The sequence below is a fragment of the Dasypus novemcinctus genome, chromosome 2 (assembly GCF_030445035.2).
Source record: "Dasypus novemcinctus isolate mDasNov1 chromosome 2, mDasNov1.1.hap2, whole genome shotgun sequence".
Taxonomy (NCBI): Eukaryota; Metazoa; Chordata; class Mammalia; order Cingulata; family Dasypodidae; genus Dasypus; species Dasypus novemcinctus.
In genome coordinates, this window is record NC_080674.1 from 182,933,702 (window position 1) to 182,950,371 (window position 16,670).

Below are 16,670 nucleotides of genomic sequence, written 5' to 3' on the forward strand. Positions count from 1 at the left end.
TTTGCACACCGATGTTCATAGTGGCATTTTTCACAATTGCTAGAAGATGGAAATACTCCAAGTGTCCATCAACCGATAAATGTATTAAAAAATGTGGTATATACCTATGATGGAATGAATACTATGCTGCAGTAAGAAGAAATGGAATTGGGACACATATGATGACATGGATGAACCTTGAGGACATTTTGCTAAGGACATAAACCAGACACAAAAGGACAAAAATTGTATCGTTTCAGTACTATAAACTAAATATGAAGAATAAGCACATGGAGTTAAAACTTCAACTATAGGTTACTAGGAGATAGGATGAGGCCTGAGAAGGGATACTGATGCTTAGTGTATGTTGAATTTTTAATTAGCTTGACTGTGAAAGTGTAGAAATGGATAGAGTTGATAGTAACACATTATAGTGAGTATAACTAATAGGGCTGGTTTATAAATGGGATTGTGGCTGAAAGGGGTTGACTAGGGATGTAAATGTCAATTTAAAGAAAGCTAAAGAATGATCTAGGGGGAAGTGGGTTTGGTTCAACTGATAGAGCATCTGCCTACCATATAGGAGGTCCAGGGTTCAAACCCAGGGCCTCCTGACCCATGTGATGAGCTGGCCCATGCACAGTGCTGATGTGCACAAGGAGTACCGTGCCACGCAGGGGTGTCCCCTGTGTAGGGGAGCCCCACGTGCAAGGAGTGTGTCCTGCAAGGAGAGTCGCCCCACGTGAAAAAAGCATAGTCTGCTCAGGTGCAGCAAGATGACACAACAAAGAGACAGATTCCTGGTGCCACTGAGAAGAATGCAAGCGGACACAGAAGAACACACAGTGAACGGACACAGAGCAGATAACAGGGGGAGGGGTAAAGAGAAATTTTTTTAAAAATCTCAAAAAAAAAAAAAAATCTAGGGACTGCATAACATAGTGAATCCAGAGGTGGATGAGGGTAGTGGTTAATAGCTCAAATACAAGAATGTTTTTCTATGAATTAGAACAAATGTATGTCACTATTACAAGGTGGTAAGAATATGGGAAAAATACAACTAATGTAACTTCTGGACCATAGCTAATAGCAATATTGTATTATTCTTGCATCAATGTCAAAGAAGCTACTACGCCAACACTAAGGGTTACTAATAGGGGGATATGGGATTTTTTTTTTTGGACTAAGGAAAATGTTCAAAAATTTACTGAGGCGATGACTGCACAACTCTGTGATGCAAGTGAGGGCCGCTGAGTGTACACTTTGGATAGAATATACAAGGCATGCGACTGTATAGCGCAGTGAACCCTGTGGTGCAAGATGCACTGTGGTTAACAGGACAAACCTGAGAGTGTTCTCTCGTGAACTATAACAATGTACGATACTATTACATGGTGTTGATAATAGGGGTGGGGTATGGAAAAACACACCAAATGTAAGCTATAGATCACAGTTGGCGGTAACAGTCTGATGTTCTTTAATAACCTATAATAAATGTTCCACAACAGTGTGAGGTGTTGGTGGAGGGGTGATGTATGGGAGTTCTGCACATTATGCGTGATTACTTTGTAAGATCACAACTTCTCTAAACAAACAAACAAACAAATTACAGTTCTCTAAAGGAAAACTTGTTTATGAGGTGAAAAACAAATTCTGTTCTTGGCTGCTGTTTTCTGAACAGTTTCCTACATGTGGCAATCTCTCCACGGGGAAATCCCTTCGGACAGCCCCAAGTTAGGCCTAGAGCAAACAGGAACGCTTTAAATTGAAAGGAGCAGCTTTCTATTCAGAGAAGTATTTTGTGCTCAGAATGCTGCTAAGGTCAGCATTAAAGATTGGGTTGCAGTGAGAGATAGAGTTACAGCTGGAATTAGGGTGCAGAATCAGGTTAAGGTTAGTTAAGGATTGTGGTTCAGGAAGAATTCAAGTTAGAGATGAAATTTAAAATGTGACATATTCCAGAGTACTACGTGAAACACTGCTCCTGTTAGACACAGTGAATGGTTTCATGGTCAAGTACATTTGAGGAATCCAATATAAATAAACCCTCTCTTGGACATTCACACCGCATGTTCTTATGTAAAAGGCTGCAGGAAGTCCTGCAATAAACTGTTTAATTTTATTTAACCCAGCATTTCCCAAACAAATGTGTCCACACAACACTTATTTCAGACTACCTGTTTACCCATTTTTTTTTTTTTTTTTCTGGCAGACACACTGTGGGAAATGCTGAGTGGGAAGATTATAGATCAGGAGCTGGTTTATTAGGTAAGGGGCTTTGGAATTAGATACCCAAGTTCATCTCTTACTTGCTGTCATGGACCACGGGCACATTCCTTAATTGTGCATGCTCTCAGTCTTCTCATTCATAAAATGGGTATAGTAATTCCTACCTACAACTCTGGTAAAGATTAAAAGAAAAAACATCTATAAGGAAACCAGCTAATAGTATATACTCAACAAAAGTTACCCCTTAATTACAAAGTTAGGTTTTTTGAAAGGGAAAGTATCTCTTGTATACGATTTTGAATTCAGGAAATAATTATGTAAGGATGAGAGTGCTGCTTTGTTTAGCATTTGGGAGGGGGTATAGTATGGGGTAAAAGAGCCAGCTTTAGGATCAGACAGGACCCATAGTAGCTATATGGCCTGGTGCCTTCATCTTTCTTAGTCTTGGTGCCTTAATATGTAAAATGCAGATAGCTTTCGCAGGGAATTCTGGGAGTGAAATGAAAGAGTGTTTATGAAGTACCCCACAGGTCTGTAAATGCTCAGAAAAATGACATTGATAGTAATAGTACAAAGTAACATTTAAAAAAAAATTTCTCTGCCCCTCCGCCCCCGCCGTTGTCTAGTCTCTGTGTCCATTTGCTGTGTGTTCTTCTGTGTCTGCTTGTATTCTTGTCAGCAGCACTGGGAATCTTGTCTCTCTTTTTGTTGTGTCATCTTGCTGTGTCAGCTTTCCATGTGTGCGGCGCGACTCCTGGGTAGGCTGCACTTTTTTCACATGGGGCAGCTCTCCTTCTGTTGCACTCTTTGCGGGGTGCACTCCTTGCGTGTGGGGCTCCCCTACACGGGGGACACCCCTGCATGGCATGGCTCTCCTTGCACTCATCAGCACTGCACATGGGCCAGCTCCTCACATGGGTCAGGAGGCCCTGGGTTTGAACCCTGGACCTCCCATGTGGTAGGCAGATGCTCTTTTCACTTGAGCCAAACCCGTTTCCCAAAGCAGCATTTTTGAGCATGTAGACTATGCCAGGTAAGGTGTTGGATCTGGTTGTTTCTCGAAGTGGAGATGCAGATCATCTCCTCAGAATCATTGGGAGTGCTTGTTAAGGAGGCAGATTCCTGCTGATTCTTTCAGTAGGTGAAGCCTAGGAATCTGCATTTTCACAAGATCCCTAATTTTAAAAAATTATAAAATAAACCTCCAACAGGCAAATTATTTTAATGTACTTCAAGAATTGAATACTCTGTATGGAATTAAAAATTAGGGGGAAAAAAGCCATGTGTTGAAAATTAATTAAAAAGAGGCAAGATAAAGGAAAGCTTTGAATACCATAAAATAACAAATATAAAAGGAACAAATTGAAACACACACCAACACGATTACAGATTTTGGTAACATTCGTAACCAGAACAATCCCCAGGAATTACTTACTCATCAAATATCTTACAATTTTGAAAGGAAGCTGGTGGTTGATGATTAGTCTCAATCAATCAAATGGACAAAATCACTCTTTCTTCCATTTTGAGCAAACCTATAAAAATGGCTTCAAATAACTTTGAAAAAGTGGAGTTCCTTTTCTCAGAGAAAACTGACATGGAAGGGTTTAATTCCCTCTGCCCTTCTACCACCGAAATTTCTACATTGGTTCAACACTCTAAGGCAACCAATGGACAATTTCTTGAAACCTCAAACCACCCTTTTTTTTTTTTTTAAAGATTTATTTATTTATTTAATTCCCCCTCCCCCGGTTGTCTGTTTTCTGTGTCTTTTTGCTGCGTCTTGTTTCTCTGTCCGCTTCTGTTGTCCTCAGCGGCGCGGAAGTGTGGGCGGCGCCATTCCTGGGCAGGCTGCACTTTCTTTTGCGCTGGGCGGCTCTCCTTACGGGTGCACTCCTTGCGCGTGGGGCTTCCCTACGTGGGGGACACCCCTGCGTGGCACACCCCTGCGTGGCACGGCACTCCTTGCGCGCATCAGCACTGCCCATGGGCCAGCTCCACAAGAGTCAAGGAGGCCCGGGGTTTGAACCGTGGACCTCCCATGTGGTAGATGGACGCCCTAACCACTGGGCCAAGTCCGTTTCCCAAACTACCCTTTTAAGTCACAAATTCCATCAACAAAAAACCACCCTCCAGGGGCTTAGCAACCTCCAAGAGCCAACGATGATGACACTATGAAGTTCTAAGAAGTGCGAGGATGGTGTGCCAGCATGGCTTTTGTGTGTTTCAGAAATGCTTGGCTTTCTTTAAAGGATGGCGTGAGGGGAACAGATGAGGAACCCGGCCTCAGCCTGGCTCCAGAAATGTCCCCTATGAGGAAGGCCATCTAGGTCAGTCCTTGGCTGTCCCTTCAATCTCTGCATGCCATGAGGTAGGAGCTTTGGAAAAGATGCAGAATATGTTAAGACAGTTAAAATACCCTCTTGGCAAACCCCTGCCCTCTTGTGCTCAGTTGGGAACCCAAGACGATCAGACTCATGGCCCACCTGACAAAATCAGCCTAGCTACTAATTTTGACAAGGCCCCTAAAATTTGAACCATTGATTGGGAAGCATGAGTGGTAAAAGGGTGATGAATCTCAGCTCGACAAGACAGACACTAAACTAGAGAAAGAAAGGACATTGATGAACCTGGACTTGGAGACAAGTGGCCCCATGATGTCATTTTTGGATCCAGAAGCTTTCCCTAACTCCATAGAAGAGGGGGCGTGTTTGTAGGCATGCGTGAGAGAGCCGGCTCATGCTTGGTGGGGCATTACTGAATTGATCTGAATGGGAATGATGAGTGTGCCAGTTGCAAGTGAAGAAGGAAGGTCATGAGGTAGAAATGTGGAGAAGGAAACCACGCAGGCCGGAGAGATGAAGCCAGGCAGCGTGGCTCCTGACCAGTCCTGCCCCCGCTCCAGCCAAAAGGTTCAGGAGCGTCTGCACTGCCAAGACTATGCAATTGCCACGTGGCATTCTTAGGGCTAAACACTCTCGGTTTGGAAGACTGGGGAGAAAATGGCTCTCACAGGGGCCCAGACCCCACAGTATTTCCTTCTTACGGAGCGAGAAATGAATATATTAATGATCGTTATTCTTAAGCAAGGTTGTGAGGTCGTTGCATTCTTTAAGGTGTTTTCTCTAAGGGAGGGTGAATATTGTATGCAAGTTCCCCTTTTGAAGTTCTGTTCAGGGACTCAGCGGGTTCTCTTCTTCTCTGCCTTGGAAGGTGTGCGTGCCATTTTGTTTAAAGATTCACCTGGAACCGAGAAGGCTCCGAGTTGCGGGTTGAGCCGACTTCCCTGGTGCAGGCTGCACGACCCCATTCCCAATCCCCTCACCAACTCTTGCCCATCAGTAGGAAGGCCAGCAAAAGGTTCAAGACTCCGTGGACAATTGAAGTTTTCCATCTTTAGGCACAGGGCAGAGAACAAGTGGAAAATATCCAGCAAATAAAAGAAGCTTCGTCTTGGTTTCAGGATACTGTAATTAAAAGAATGAAGGTGCACCAGGGCCTAGAGAGGGTAGTTACCCTAATTCTGGGCAACCCACAAACGTAGCTCGTATAGGTTTCTGTTCTCTGCTCCCAAAGACCCCAGGCCAAGATTCCAGGGCACAAAGCACAGTGCCTTTACTTTAGCCAAATAAAATCCATAGACACAGCATCTTCGCAATGAAGCTTGAATCCAGTCAAGCACATTTTTATTAAAAAAACAAAACAGTCTAATGGTATATAGTCTATACATGCTACAGCTGTTTATCATCCCTCCCTCGCATTGGATATACTCATGTATGTTTTTGTGTTAAAAAGGAAACGAAAAACACTACCAGAACCTGTCAGTTTGATGAGAGGCTACGAGGAGTGCCAAGATCTCCAGCAATGTCCTGTGAGCTGGGCACGAGGTGGGTGGACAACACTGTCACAGGCCCCCCCATTCCTGGAGGGACAGAAGAGATGGCCTGATGAACTGGTGGCTCCCAGAGCAGGAAATGCGGGTGCAATTAAGGTGACCAGTTTCTCATCTCCTCTTGAGGGTAGGGGACTCTGTTAATAATTACACTACAACAAAGACAGAGGCCCACATCGGGGGCATCATACAGGCGCCTTAGTTGTATCCGAATTGCTATGGCTGCAGGAAGCCTGGTGAGGGCACCTTCCTCTCTACAGAAGATCTGGAAGGGAAGGCTACCGGCTGTGGCACTGTACTCGCCTCCTTAAGGACAGCAGAGGTTGTAGCCCCTCATCCCTGGTTGGATCTAAGGCCTACTTTGGAGGGGAGGATAGAAATTGGGTGGGATGTTTAAATACAATGAGGGGCTCCGATAACACAGCAGGGTAGCACCTGAAGCCAGATATGATCCCCATGAAGTCTGGATGGTCAAGTCCTCAGCAGATGGCCCTTGACTGGGGCCTCACGAATTTAGCCCTGCAACTCCCTGACACTGCCTGGGACAGCCATGGGCTCCGTGGCAGTTCCCATTGGTGTAGACTTAAAAACCTTATCCAAGTTAGGAGCAATTCCTCCAGGCCCAGGGAGGGGGCCCTGTACCCTTGGGCCTCAATGCAAGCAAACTTCCCACTCACTCAGGCCACAAGGTGGACACCAGGTCATCTTTGGTCTATGATATGGCATGGCTGTTGGCAGCAGACCCACAAGCCCTTAAGGATATGTCTAGAAAGCCAGCTGGGGGACAAGACTGCCAAGTACAGCTCAGTTTGTTGGGTGTCCGCTTTCACATTAGTCCAAAGAAGAGGCAAGCCCTCCCAGGGGTTAGCCCGGTCGAACACTTAGACTTGGGCACAAGGACAAGTTGGGTAACAGTTAAGCCATGAATGTCCGTGATGATGTCACATTGCCAGGTACTTGAGGGCAGGTGCAGTTTTTTTCCTTATCTCACTCAGGGCTGGGTACTTGGTAGAGGCTGGATAAATATCAGACTGGACTCCTTAAGCAGGTCCTTCCCAAAGTTGGAGAGGTCCAGTACCTGCCCTTTAATGTGGCAAATTTGTTCTCCCACACTCCACCCGGTAGTGAAATCCCAAATAGCCTCAGAAATGTTTTAAGGCCAACAACTCTTCCTTAAAAGTTATTACATGGAAAGGTCTTGCAATGGGGACCTTAAATGACTACTGAAAGCGTGATGCAGGCTCGAGAAATTCCCCGGGAGGGTAGGGGTCTTTAAAGTGTTGTGAGCTAAGCCCAGTTCTCCTCAAGTCACTGCCAGGGACGATGACAATAAACCCATTGAATGGAAAGGAGGCAGGAAGAGTCGTTTCCTTGTTTGAACAACGGTCTGTTTTATGCAACGGTGGCCCTAAAGTTCAGATTTTCCAAAGACTGGGTGGCACCACAAGCTGTATGTGGACCCTAGGATATGAAATAAAATAGTCACCGCAGGATGGTAAGCCAGGGCGAGGAAAGAGGAAAAGCAGCACCTAGCTTGCTGTTTGAGCTGGCATTTGGCCTGAACTTGTCTACAACTGACGTGTGTGCCCATGGGGTGGGGGGACGAGGAACCTAAAGTCAGAGGGAGGGTCACCCGATTTCCTGGAAGCCCCATGCATGAGTCACTACTGATGGCAGAGGGAACGCCACCGGCATTGGAGGGGAAATCCCCATGGGAATCCCAGCTCCGTCACTATTTGGAGGCTGCGCACGGGACTTCCCTCTCTGAACTTCAATTTTCTCACTACAAAATGGGGCTGAGCCTATCCACCTGATGGGTGGTTTTGAGAACTAACGGAGGGGGCCTCTTAAAGCACCCGGTGACCTGCCCGGTGCCTGAAAGGAGTTTTTCTTACAGGCCTGGATATTTTCCTGGGCAGGAACTCCAGCGGAGTTTTGCATATGCTCCTTCAATAGAATAGTGAGCTTGGCCTGGACGTGTAAACATGTCCCCAGGCAAGGAGGAGGGGGGGGGCCACCAAACCCTACCAATTCCACTTGACTAGGGAAGTTCCCACGCCGGGGGCAAAAGGAGCTGGCCAGGGGAGTCCTCACCCACAGTTTCACCTGAAGAAAGGACTGGGAACAGAGGGGAACAGGGCTTCAGCACCTCCAGGTCATGTCAGAATACTGTTTTAAAAAAAAAAAGGCAAATCCTTTCATTTGCAGGAAAACTTTCTGTGCAGAGAAAGGCAGGGCCAGTTCATCCGCACTCCCTGATCCCTGGGAAGAGAGGAGGCGAAAGACCAACTCCTTCAATGCAGTCAGCGGACAAAAATCAAAGCTCCTCACAGCCTGGAATGGAGCTGCACACAGGGGCTGGTCTTAACCCACGCCTAGCGCGTAGTAGGTGCTCAAAAAGTACTTGAAAAGGTGAAGGGAAGCAGAAAGCAAATAAGCACAGACAGCGAGCAAGCGAGTGAGAAAGGTAGAGGGGAGAGGGAGAGGGTGGGAGGGAGGGAGAACATGCTATGGGTCAGTCCCCCCAGTGGGAGCATCAGGAGGGACTCTGGGGTGGGTGGCCTTCTCCCTGCCACCTTCCCCAAAGGTTCTGGGCATAGGGCCAGGGCGAGCAGACCTTGCAAGAGGCACCTCAGGTCCCTGTCCCCAGATTTGCAGGGAGATGGGATTTGTAGGCCAACTGGAGAAAGAGAATAAAAATGCCGCTGTGGACCAGAGGGCGGTCTTTCTCCTCCCAAAGTATCCAGAGCCCATGGGACAGCGTGGGCAAATGAGGGCCTTGCACTTGAACCTTTGGCACTGCAGGTGGACCGTGAGCGTCCATAGTTGGCCTCCTGATTCCAAAACCACTGCCGTGGCTGAACACTGAATTGGAGCACTCTGGGGCAGTCTCCTCTTCTCCTGCCGGCTCGGGCGGGGCAGGGAGGGGTTCTGCTCTCTCACCCCCCGGGCAGCCTGGCCCCCAGGCAGGAGTTCTGGCTGGGAACCAGAAACCCTGGGTCCCCATTCTAGTTGTGCCATGACTTAGCAGGCCTCCGCCCGCCGCAGCTGACCGCCTATGTTGAAACGGTGGAAGGGCCATCCTGGTCTCTACTTCTTTGTACAGTGAGAGTGCATGGAAGAGGAAGGCACCGACCGTACAAATGCCAGAGGGGAGCAGGAAGCGGCGGCAGGAGGGGCAGGAGGTGCCGGCCAGGTCCTTGGGTCCTGTCTCCTTAGGGGCTACTGCTTGCTGTGCTCAGTATGGTGGAGAGCCAGCCGCCAGTGCCCGAGCTCCCGGGGCCCCACGAGGCCAGCACGGGAGGCCACCCCAGCCTCCCCCTCCCCCGCCTTGCTCCAGAAGCCCCATCCCCCCGGGGGGAGGGCGGCACCAGCCCAGGAGCAGGCAACAGAGCTCTGGGCCGACTACCAAGGTCTTGGCACCTGCCGCCACCAAGGAGCCCCCGTGGAGTCCAAGGCCGCCTTGGGGAGCATGCTGCAGTAAGACGGAGAGCGGTGGGTGTGAAAGCAGCCATGCGTGCCCCCTGCCCAGCACGACTCGGCCACCCTGCTCCTGGCGCCCAGCTGGCTTCTGGCTCTCCCCTGTCTGCTCTGCCTTTTACAGGCTGAAGGGCACAGGCATGCCAGCCAGGCGGGCCCAGATTCGATTCCCCTCTCCGCCTTAGCAGCTCGCGTGCTTTTGAGGCTGCCGAGCCCCAAGCTCCCTCATCTAAAGGATGGGTTTAATACTACAGAGAGGGCTGCTGCCAGGGTTGACACATGAATGTAAAGTGCCAAGCACACTGTTGGGTGCTCACAAGGGGCAGTGCGTGAGAATGGCCCCCTTTTTTGAACAAACGCCCAGACTCTCATTCTAGGGAGACGGGACGTGAAATGCCCCGGGGCGGGGCGGCGGGAGATTTGTATCTAAAAGCCCGAGAATATCCCACACCTGCAGCAGGAAAGTGAGGCGAGCTCCAGGGGTAGGAACCCCACCTCTAAGACTGATGGTGGTCCCCAGAGAGAAGGGAGGAAGGCCAAGGGAGAAAGACTGGCTGAGTGGACCCCCAGGGGCCCATGCCTGGGGCAGCTACAACCACTCTGGCCTCAGAGGTCCCTGGGCCTGAGGGCTTGAGGAGAGAATGCTTTCTCTGGGACTGGTAACGTCGTTGACGTCTACAGGTGATTCGGAAATGGAGTGCGACAAGCCACCGGACTTTTAGAGATGTGGAGAAGTTAGAGCAGGTCGTCCTGGACGGGCGGGATACCAGGGAGGGTGTCCCTTAAGACACCTTGGCCTCGTCCGAGCAACCAGTGGCCCTTCCTGGAGCTTCTCCCGATGGGGGCTCTGGTCCCGGGAGGTTTGGAGAGTCACGATCCCACTGCCGGGAAGGCAGGGAAGCGGGTGGCGACGCCACGGGCTGGCAGGAGTTCTCTTAAGGCAGGGATGCTGACGCGGATAGAAAGCAAGGGGTGCAGCTTCTGCGCCTCCGGGGGATGTGAGGGGACGGATCAGACCTGGTGGTCCTGAGGCCTCGGCAACTCATTCTCCACGCAGGATGCCTGCCACTCCCACGGGAGACGAAGGAAGACACCAGGGTGCTGCGGGGTCTGCACTCCTTTGCAGCTGCGTGGAGAATGATAAATTAGGAGGCATATTAAATATGTGGGTAAAGCCGGCAGGGGCCAACGGGGCCTCCAGGCAGAAGGCGGCGGCTACAGCTTCTTCCTGAGATAGCTGGAAGGAATCCACCCTTCCCAGGAAGGGGCCCCACTCAGGGCCTGGCAGAACCACCAGCCGCTGCTGTTCTTTTCCCGGACTTCGAACACCGTGCCCTCCTGGAAGCTGCTGGTATCTTCGTCACCTTCGAAGTTGGCCACAGCCACATACAGAGAGTCCTTCGGGCCATTGGTGCTGGGCAGGGGGCCTCTGCTTTCTCCTACCTTTCCTGCCACGCGGGGCCCTGGCCCGCCTTTCCCCCTCATGTCATCCTGGCCTCCCAAGGAGTTGGGGAGAAAAGGTTTGGGTTTGGGAGGGATGAGCAGGGGCCAGCCAGGGGCAGGCGCTGCCTTGTCTTCGCTGGCTTCTCGCTGCGGCCCCCTCACCTCTGGGAGGGGCCTGGAGGACGACGAGCTCTTCTTGGGCGGGGGTGGTCTCCGGGGTGGGACCATGGGCCTCTGCGGGGGAGGCTCCTGGAGAGGTACGGGGGCACTCCTAGGCACGGGGTCTGCCGTCTTGGCTGGCTTGGGAGAGGCTCTGGAGGATGCCTCCTTTGGGCCAAGCCCATCCTGTTTGCCCGTCTTCTCCTGGGCACGGCCAGGCCCCTCCCCTGGGAGAAAGCTGCGGCTGAAGGCCATGTCTTGGCCTCCAGCAGCGTGGGGGCTCTCCCTGTCCAACGAGGACTTCTCCTGGGCCTTGGCCGGCCTGAGCTTACTCCTGAGGTTGCAGATGTCCACTTGGTCTTCGCCCTGAGGTGGCTCTGTCCTGGGGGACGCTGGTTTTGGCCTAACCTGAAGTTTGGACTTCAAGAAGGGGTTCTGAGGAATGGCTTCTGGCTTCTCCTCCGGGGGGTCTGCTTTGGATTTGGAGATGGGCCGGAGGTTGGGCTTCTTTACTTCTTTGGCCAGTACCTTGTGGCCACACTCCAGCCCCATCTCATTCTTCAGCTGGAACAATTTGCTTTTGTCAGGCTTGGGCTCCGGCCTCCTGTTGTCTCGGGCTGGGGGGTTGTGTTTGGCTGGAATCATTGGCAGACTCATGCCAGGAGGCTTGGGCGAAGAGCCCCTGAGCTGTTCCATCCTCTGCCGCTCCCTCTCCTGCAGCTCCCCTTCGGACTTAATGATGGATTCTTTCCGGGGAGGGAGGCTGGGCTTCTCCTCCAAGTTGAGGTCCGAGATCTCCTCATAGCCTGTGGATGCAGATGTGTCTGCTGAGACCTTCCTGAGGACCTCCTTACTGCCCTTCCAGTCTTTGGACCACGGCACCCCTGAGTCCCCAGGGCCAGGCGGTGCCTCAGGCAGGGGCCGGGAGGGGCCCACGGCATCGCTGGCGGTGTGGTTCTCCACGGCTGCCGCATCCCCAAGCCGGAGCTGGGCCACCTCATTGGGCAGGGGAGCCAGGAAGTTGGGTCTTGAGGCATTGCTGGTTTTCTTATACTTGTCAATGAAGGTGGCTGGGGCCCATCCTTCCTTTTCTTCAATCTGGATGTACCACCAGCCACTCAAGTTTTTCTCGATCACCTGCAAGGGAAGACAGAGCAAAGTGCTTAGAAGGTATGGTCCCAGGACCAACAGACCCACGTGGTCTGGGGGAACCCAGGTGGGCTTAGAGTTCTGGAATATATGACTTTGCACTTGGCAGATTCTCATAAAGCATCTATGGTGGATCACCTACGGAGTTTACTACGTATCAGAAACATCTTACATGGGGGTTGTGTTATGGTTGAATTGTGTCCCCCTAAAAAAAGATATGCTGAAGTACTACTCCCTAAGACCTCAGAAGGTGACCTTATTTGAAAAGAGGGTTGCTGAAGATATAGTTAAGATGAGGTCGTACTCAAGAAGGGTGGGGCCTTAACCCAATATGACTGGTGTCCTTACCAGAAGAGCCAGAGACAGAAACACCCAGGGAGAAGATAGCCAGGTGAAGATGAAGGCAGAGTGCGGTTACACTGTCATGAGCCAAGGAATGCCAAGGATCGCTGGCTGGCACCAGAAGCTGGAACAGGCAAGGAAGGACCCTCCCCTAGGTCCCTTGGAGGGAGCACGGCCCTATGGACCCCCTAATTTCAGACTTCTGGCCCCCAGAAGGTAATAGATTTTGGTTGTTTAGGCAGCCTTATGAAGCTCAAACAGGGAGGTTCTTGTTTTATTTTGGATTCCACCAAAAGCAGGCCCTAAGACGTGGATTTGGATACAGGTGGTTACTTTGAGAGGTGATCCCAGGAAGTACAAGTGAAGAAGTAGGGCAAGTGAGAAGCAAAGGGGAGAAGCCCACAATGAGCAGGATGCTCACTGTGCAGGAGTAACAGCCAGACTGTCTGAGAGAGGAACAGAACGTGCCTTAGAGTGGTTCCACTGGAGCAGGGTAGAGCGCGGTGGGATGGGGGCTTGGAAGCATTTCTCTAAGGACTCTGGCCACTTCCCCCCATTAGCCCCCTCCCTTCTTTTCTGGCCCTTCCCTTCAGGCAGAAAGGAGAGCGGCGGGACCAGTGCTCAGCTACAGGTCATCTCAGGTGGGCTTGAATGCAGGATGGGGCCCCAGTGGTGCTGGCTACAATTCTAAAGAAGCACAAGGCAGAAGCCACATACAAATTCCCCTTGATAGCCGATTCTTTAGTTGAGCACCAGATAGATGGATTAGCTAGTTGGTGTTTAGAGGCCAGGAGGTAAGAAAAATGCTCCTCTTTAAACATGGGATTTATACTCAGCGTGATGAGATGCTCATGTTTAGATACAAGGGAACTGGGGTTGATAGAGGTAAAGCAGATCTCCATCTCCCTCTGGGATACATACATCCCAAAGGGAATGCTGGGTGGAACCACCCACATGACTTAAGCTTTTACGTTTCTTCTCTTTTTGGTCCTGTTCCATATGATTGAATTCATGTGGGCTGGAAGTGTGCATGCTGCAATTCCTTGTCTGTCTCTTTACATATGACATTGGGTTAATGCTCACCACCACCCTGTGAGATGGGGGTATCATCCCATTTTATAAGTGCAGGAGAGTGGAGGAACTCACGGAGTCTTGCAGAAAGTAAATGGTGGCAGTAGGATTCAAATGCAGGCAGGTGGCAGAGCCTGAGCTTTTACCACTACCCAACCTGCCTCTCTCACAATGAAAAGAATTTAAACAAACAGCAAAACCACTGAAAAGAATTTACAATGGAGGACAAAGGAGATAATAAATATAAAAAAAGGACCTCAAATTATACATAGATGGACATCAAATTCATGAAACAACAAGTTATTATGAAACAAGAACAGGTAGTTATGAAAAAGAATCATCAAGAGCTCTTGTAAATGAAAATTATAATTGCTGAAATAAAAATAATGAATAGGCTGAACTGATAAGAGCAAATCAAGGAGCTAGAAAATCAAGCAGAATGTTCCATGAATGTGGCACAAAGGAGTAAAGATAGAAAATATGAACAAAAGTTAAGAGACATGAAGATAGAGCCTGTTGAGGAACAGTTTCAGTAGAAAAGAGTTAAGAATGAAAGGAATCAATATTTTAAGAAATAAAAGTACAGAATTTTCTGGGACAACCTGAATCCTTAAGGTGAAAAGGATAACCACATGCTGAGCAGGATAAAAACAAATTCACACCTAGATACATTTTGGTGAAATGTCAGCATTTTAAAGATACTGAGAGAAGCAGAGAAATGACAGGTTGTGAACAAAAGACCAAGAATCAAGTTGATAGTAGCTGCTTACTAGCAATACCAGAGGCAAGAAAAGAATGGAATTATAAATTCAAAATGCTGAGGGGAAAATTAATTTCAACTTGGAATTCAATCCTCCAATAATCACTAAAGAATAAGGAAAAAAATAAAATTCAATTCTTGTTTTTTCAAGAAAGCATTATGTGTAGAAATGGAGGGAGAATTGTCTTTTTAATTAAGGACTGAGATACAGAAGTTACATAGTGTAGAGGGAAAGGAAACAGAGACAGCTGGGTGAATCAGGGGCAGCTTCCTGAAGGAGGCAAGGATTTGAAGAGTAAGTTGGATTTTGATATGTCAAGTTCAGTTCAACTAATAGCCTTGAATACTTTCCATGAGGAGGCAAATGGTGGGCTTGAAGCTTAGTTAAAAGAAGGTCCCCTTCACGAGAGGTGGGGAAGGCCCCACTTGACCACCAGGGTTCCAAGGAAAGCAGTGGGGAATAAGGCTGGACAACAAGGGTGGGAGGAACAACCCTAGACCATGGAAAGACTCAGGAGACAGGCATGCTTTCATGTCAGAACACGATGTTGTTCTACAACAGCAAGATGGCAGAGTACAATACAGAATTATCCTGTACATGGGAAGCAGGCGCTCAGCCACTGAGCTATAATCGTCCCCCAATATGAGCTGGCATTTTAATTTGTATGCTTGTTTTTAGGAGGTGCTGGGGACTGAACCGGGACCTCGCATGTGGGAAGCAGGCGCTCAACCATGTTGAGCTACATTTGCTCCCGCCAGAATTATCTTTTAACACAAGCAAGATGCCTTGAGAATTCTCTCTGTGGATTTGAAGTCAGAAAGGCCAGAAACAGTGTAAGAAAGGAGCTGGAGAAAAGGAGCAGATAAAAAGCCTCCTAAAGCTTTGGAGATATTTCTGCTTTCCCCACAGTATCTCTGCGGATGAAGATTTACATTTTATAAAAGTTAGGCTGAGAAATTACAGGCCACATTTTAAAAACACCCCTGCAGACAGCTGCCTCAGCTGAAGGGAACTTGGCTTGAGAAGAAGTTTCTGGAGTAGCCTGAGAGAACCAGGGGTAGTGAGGCTCAGGAAGCACCTTTAGGAAGCCACCTTCTCTCCAGCTCCCTGGGCAACTGCCCTGGGACCTGAGGGGAAGAGGGAGTGAGGCAGGAAGTGCTACTTCCTGTCCTTCCGTATTCACTGCTAGAGAAAAACAGCAGCTGCTTTGGAAGCCTGGAGAGTGATTAAAGACCCTCAGGAAATGTGGCATCCTTGTGCACCTGGTGTCCTCGCGCATCGACTCAATAATCACTGCTCACTAAGTCTTTCATCCAAACATTCTTTCCCAAAGGAATCGTTTGTTGAGCACCTACTGTGGACCAGCCCTTAGGTTAGAATGAAGAAAACGATCCCTGCGAGGCTAGTGGGGAGAGAGATTTTTAAAAATTCAACAACATACATTTATTGCTGTGCTGGGGACCTGGGAGTGAAAAACGAATGTGAATCCCAATTCTGTCACTTTTTAGCTGTGACTTTGGATAACGCCCTAATTTTTCTGAGCCATAGCGTTCTCATCTGAAAACGGGGAGAAGATTAGTGCTCTCACCAGGGTTGATTAAATGACTAAGCCAGATGCCATGTGTAAAGTACTTAGTATAACGTGGCACCTAATCAGTGCTCAACAAATGTTAGCTGTTAACATTCTTATTGTCGTCTTGTTGGGAGAACACACAAATCACAGAAGGGGCCCCTAAACCGGGGAAGGCAGAGTTTGCAGTAACACTTGAAGGAAGCGCAGGCGCTACATGGAGACAAGTGGGCAACCTGGGGATTTTCTATCCTAGGCTCTACGCAAACAGCTCCTGTCCTCAAGGGGCTTACAACCCAATAAGGTCAAACTTATTCATTCAACACATATGTTTTGAGTATCTGCTACAAGCCAGGGTCTGGGCAGGGGACATTGTGGTAAACACAAATGAGGCCTCTGGTCTCAAAGTTTACATTTTAGTTGGGTAGGATGGAAACCAAGTGAATCAACCAATCAATTAATAGATCAAGATCATGGAAGGCAGAAATGTGGGGCTCTGGGCAGGTGGAGGAGGAGGAAAGCATTTCTCGCTGGGAAGGGGCCGACTGAGGCGAGGGCAGAGCTCCAGGGAACAGCACCCTTCCCTTGACAGAAG

General features: G+C 49.2%; 1 protein-coding gene across 1 annotated transcript in view; it reads right to left on the reverse strand.

The window, feature by feature from the left end:
* Nucleotides 1-5,859: 5,859 nt before the first annotated feature.
* The window catches only part of SH3PXD2B (SH3 and PX domains 2B), a 117,831-nt gene continuing 107,020 nt past the window's right edge, over nucleotides 5,860-16,670 (reverse strand). Inside the window, exon 13 of the mRNA XM_004464767.5 lies at nucleotides 5,860-12,319. Coding sequence (XP_004464824.1) covers nucleotides 10,796-12,319 — 1,524 coding nt within the window. The 3' untranslated portion in view covers nucleotides 5,860-10,795. The remainder of the gene's footprint in view (nucleotides 12,320-16,670) is intronic.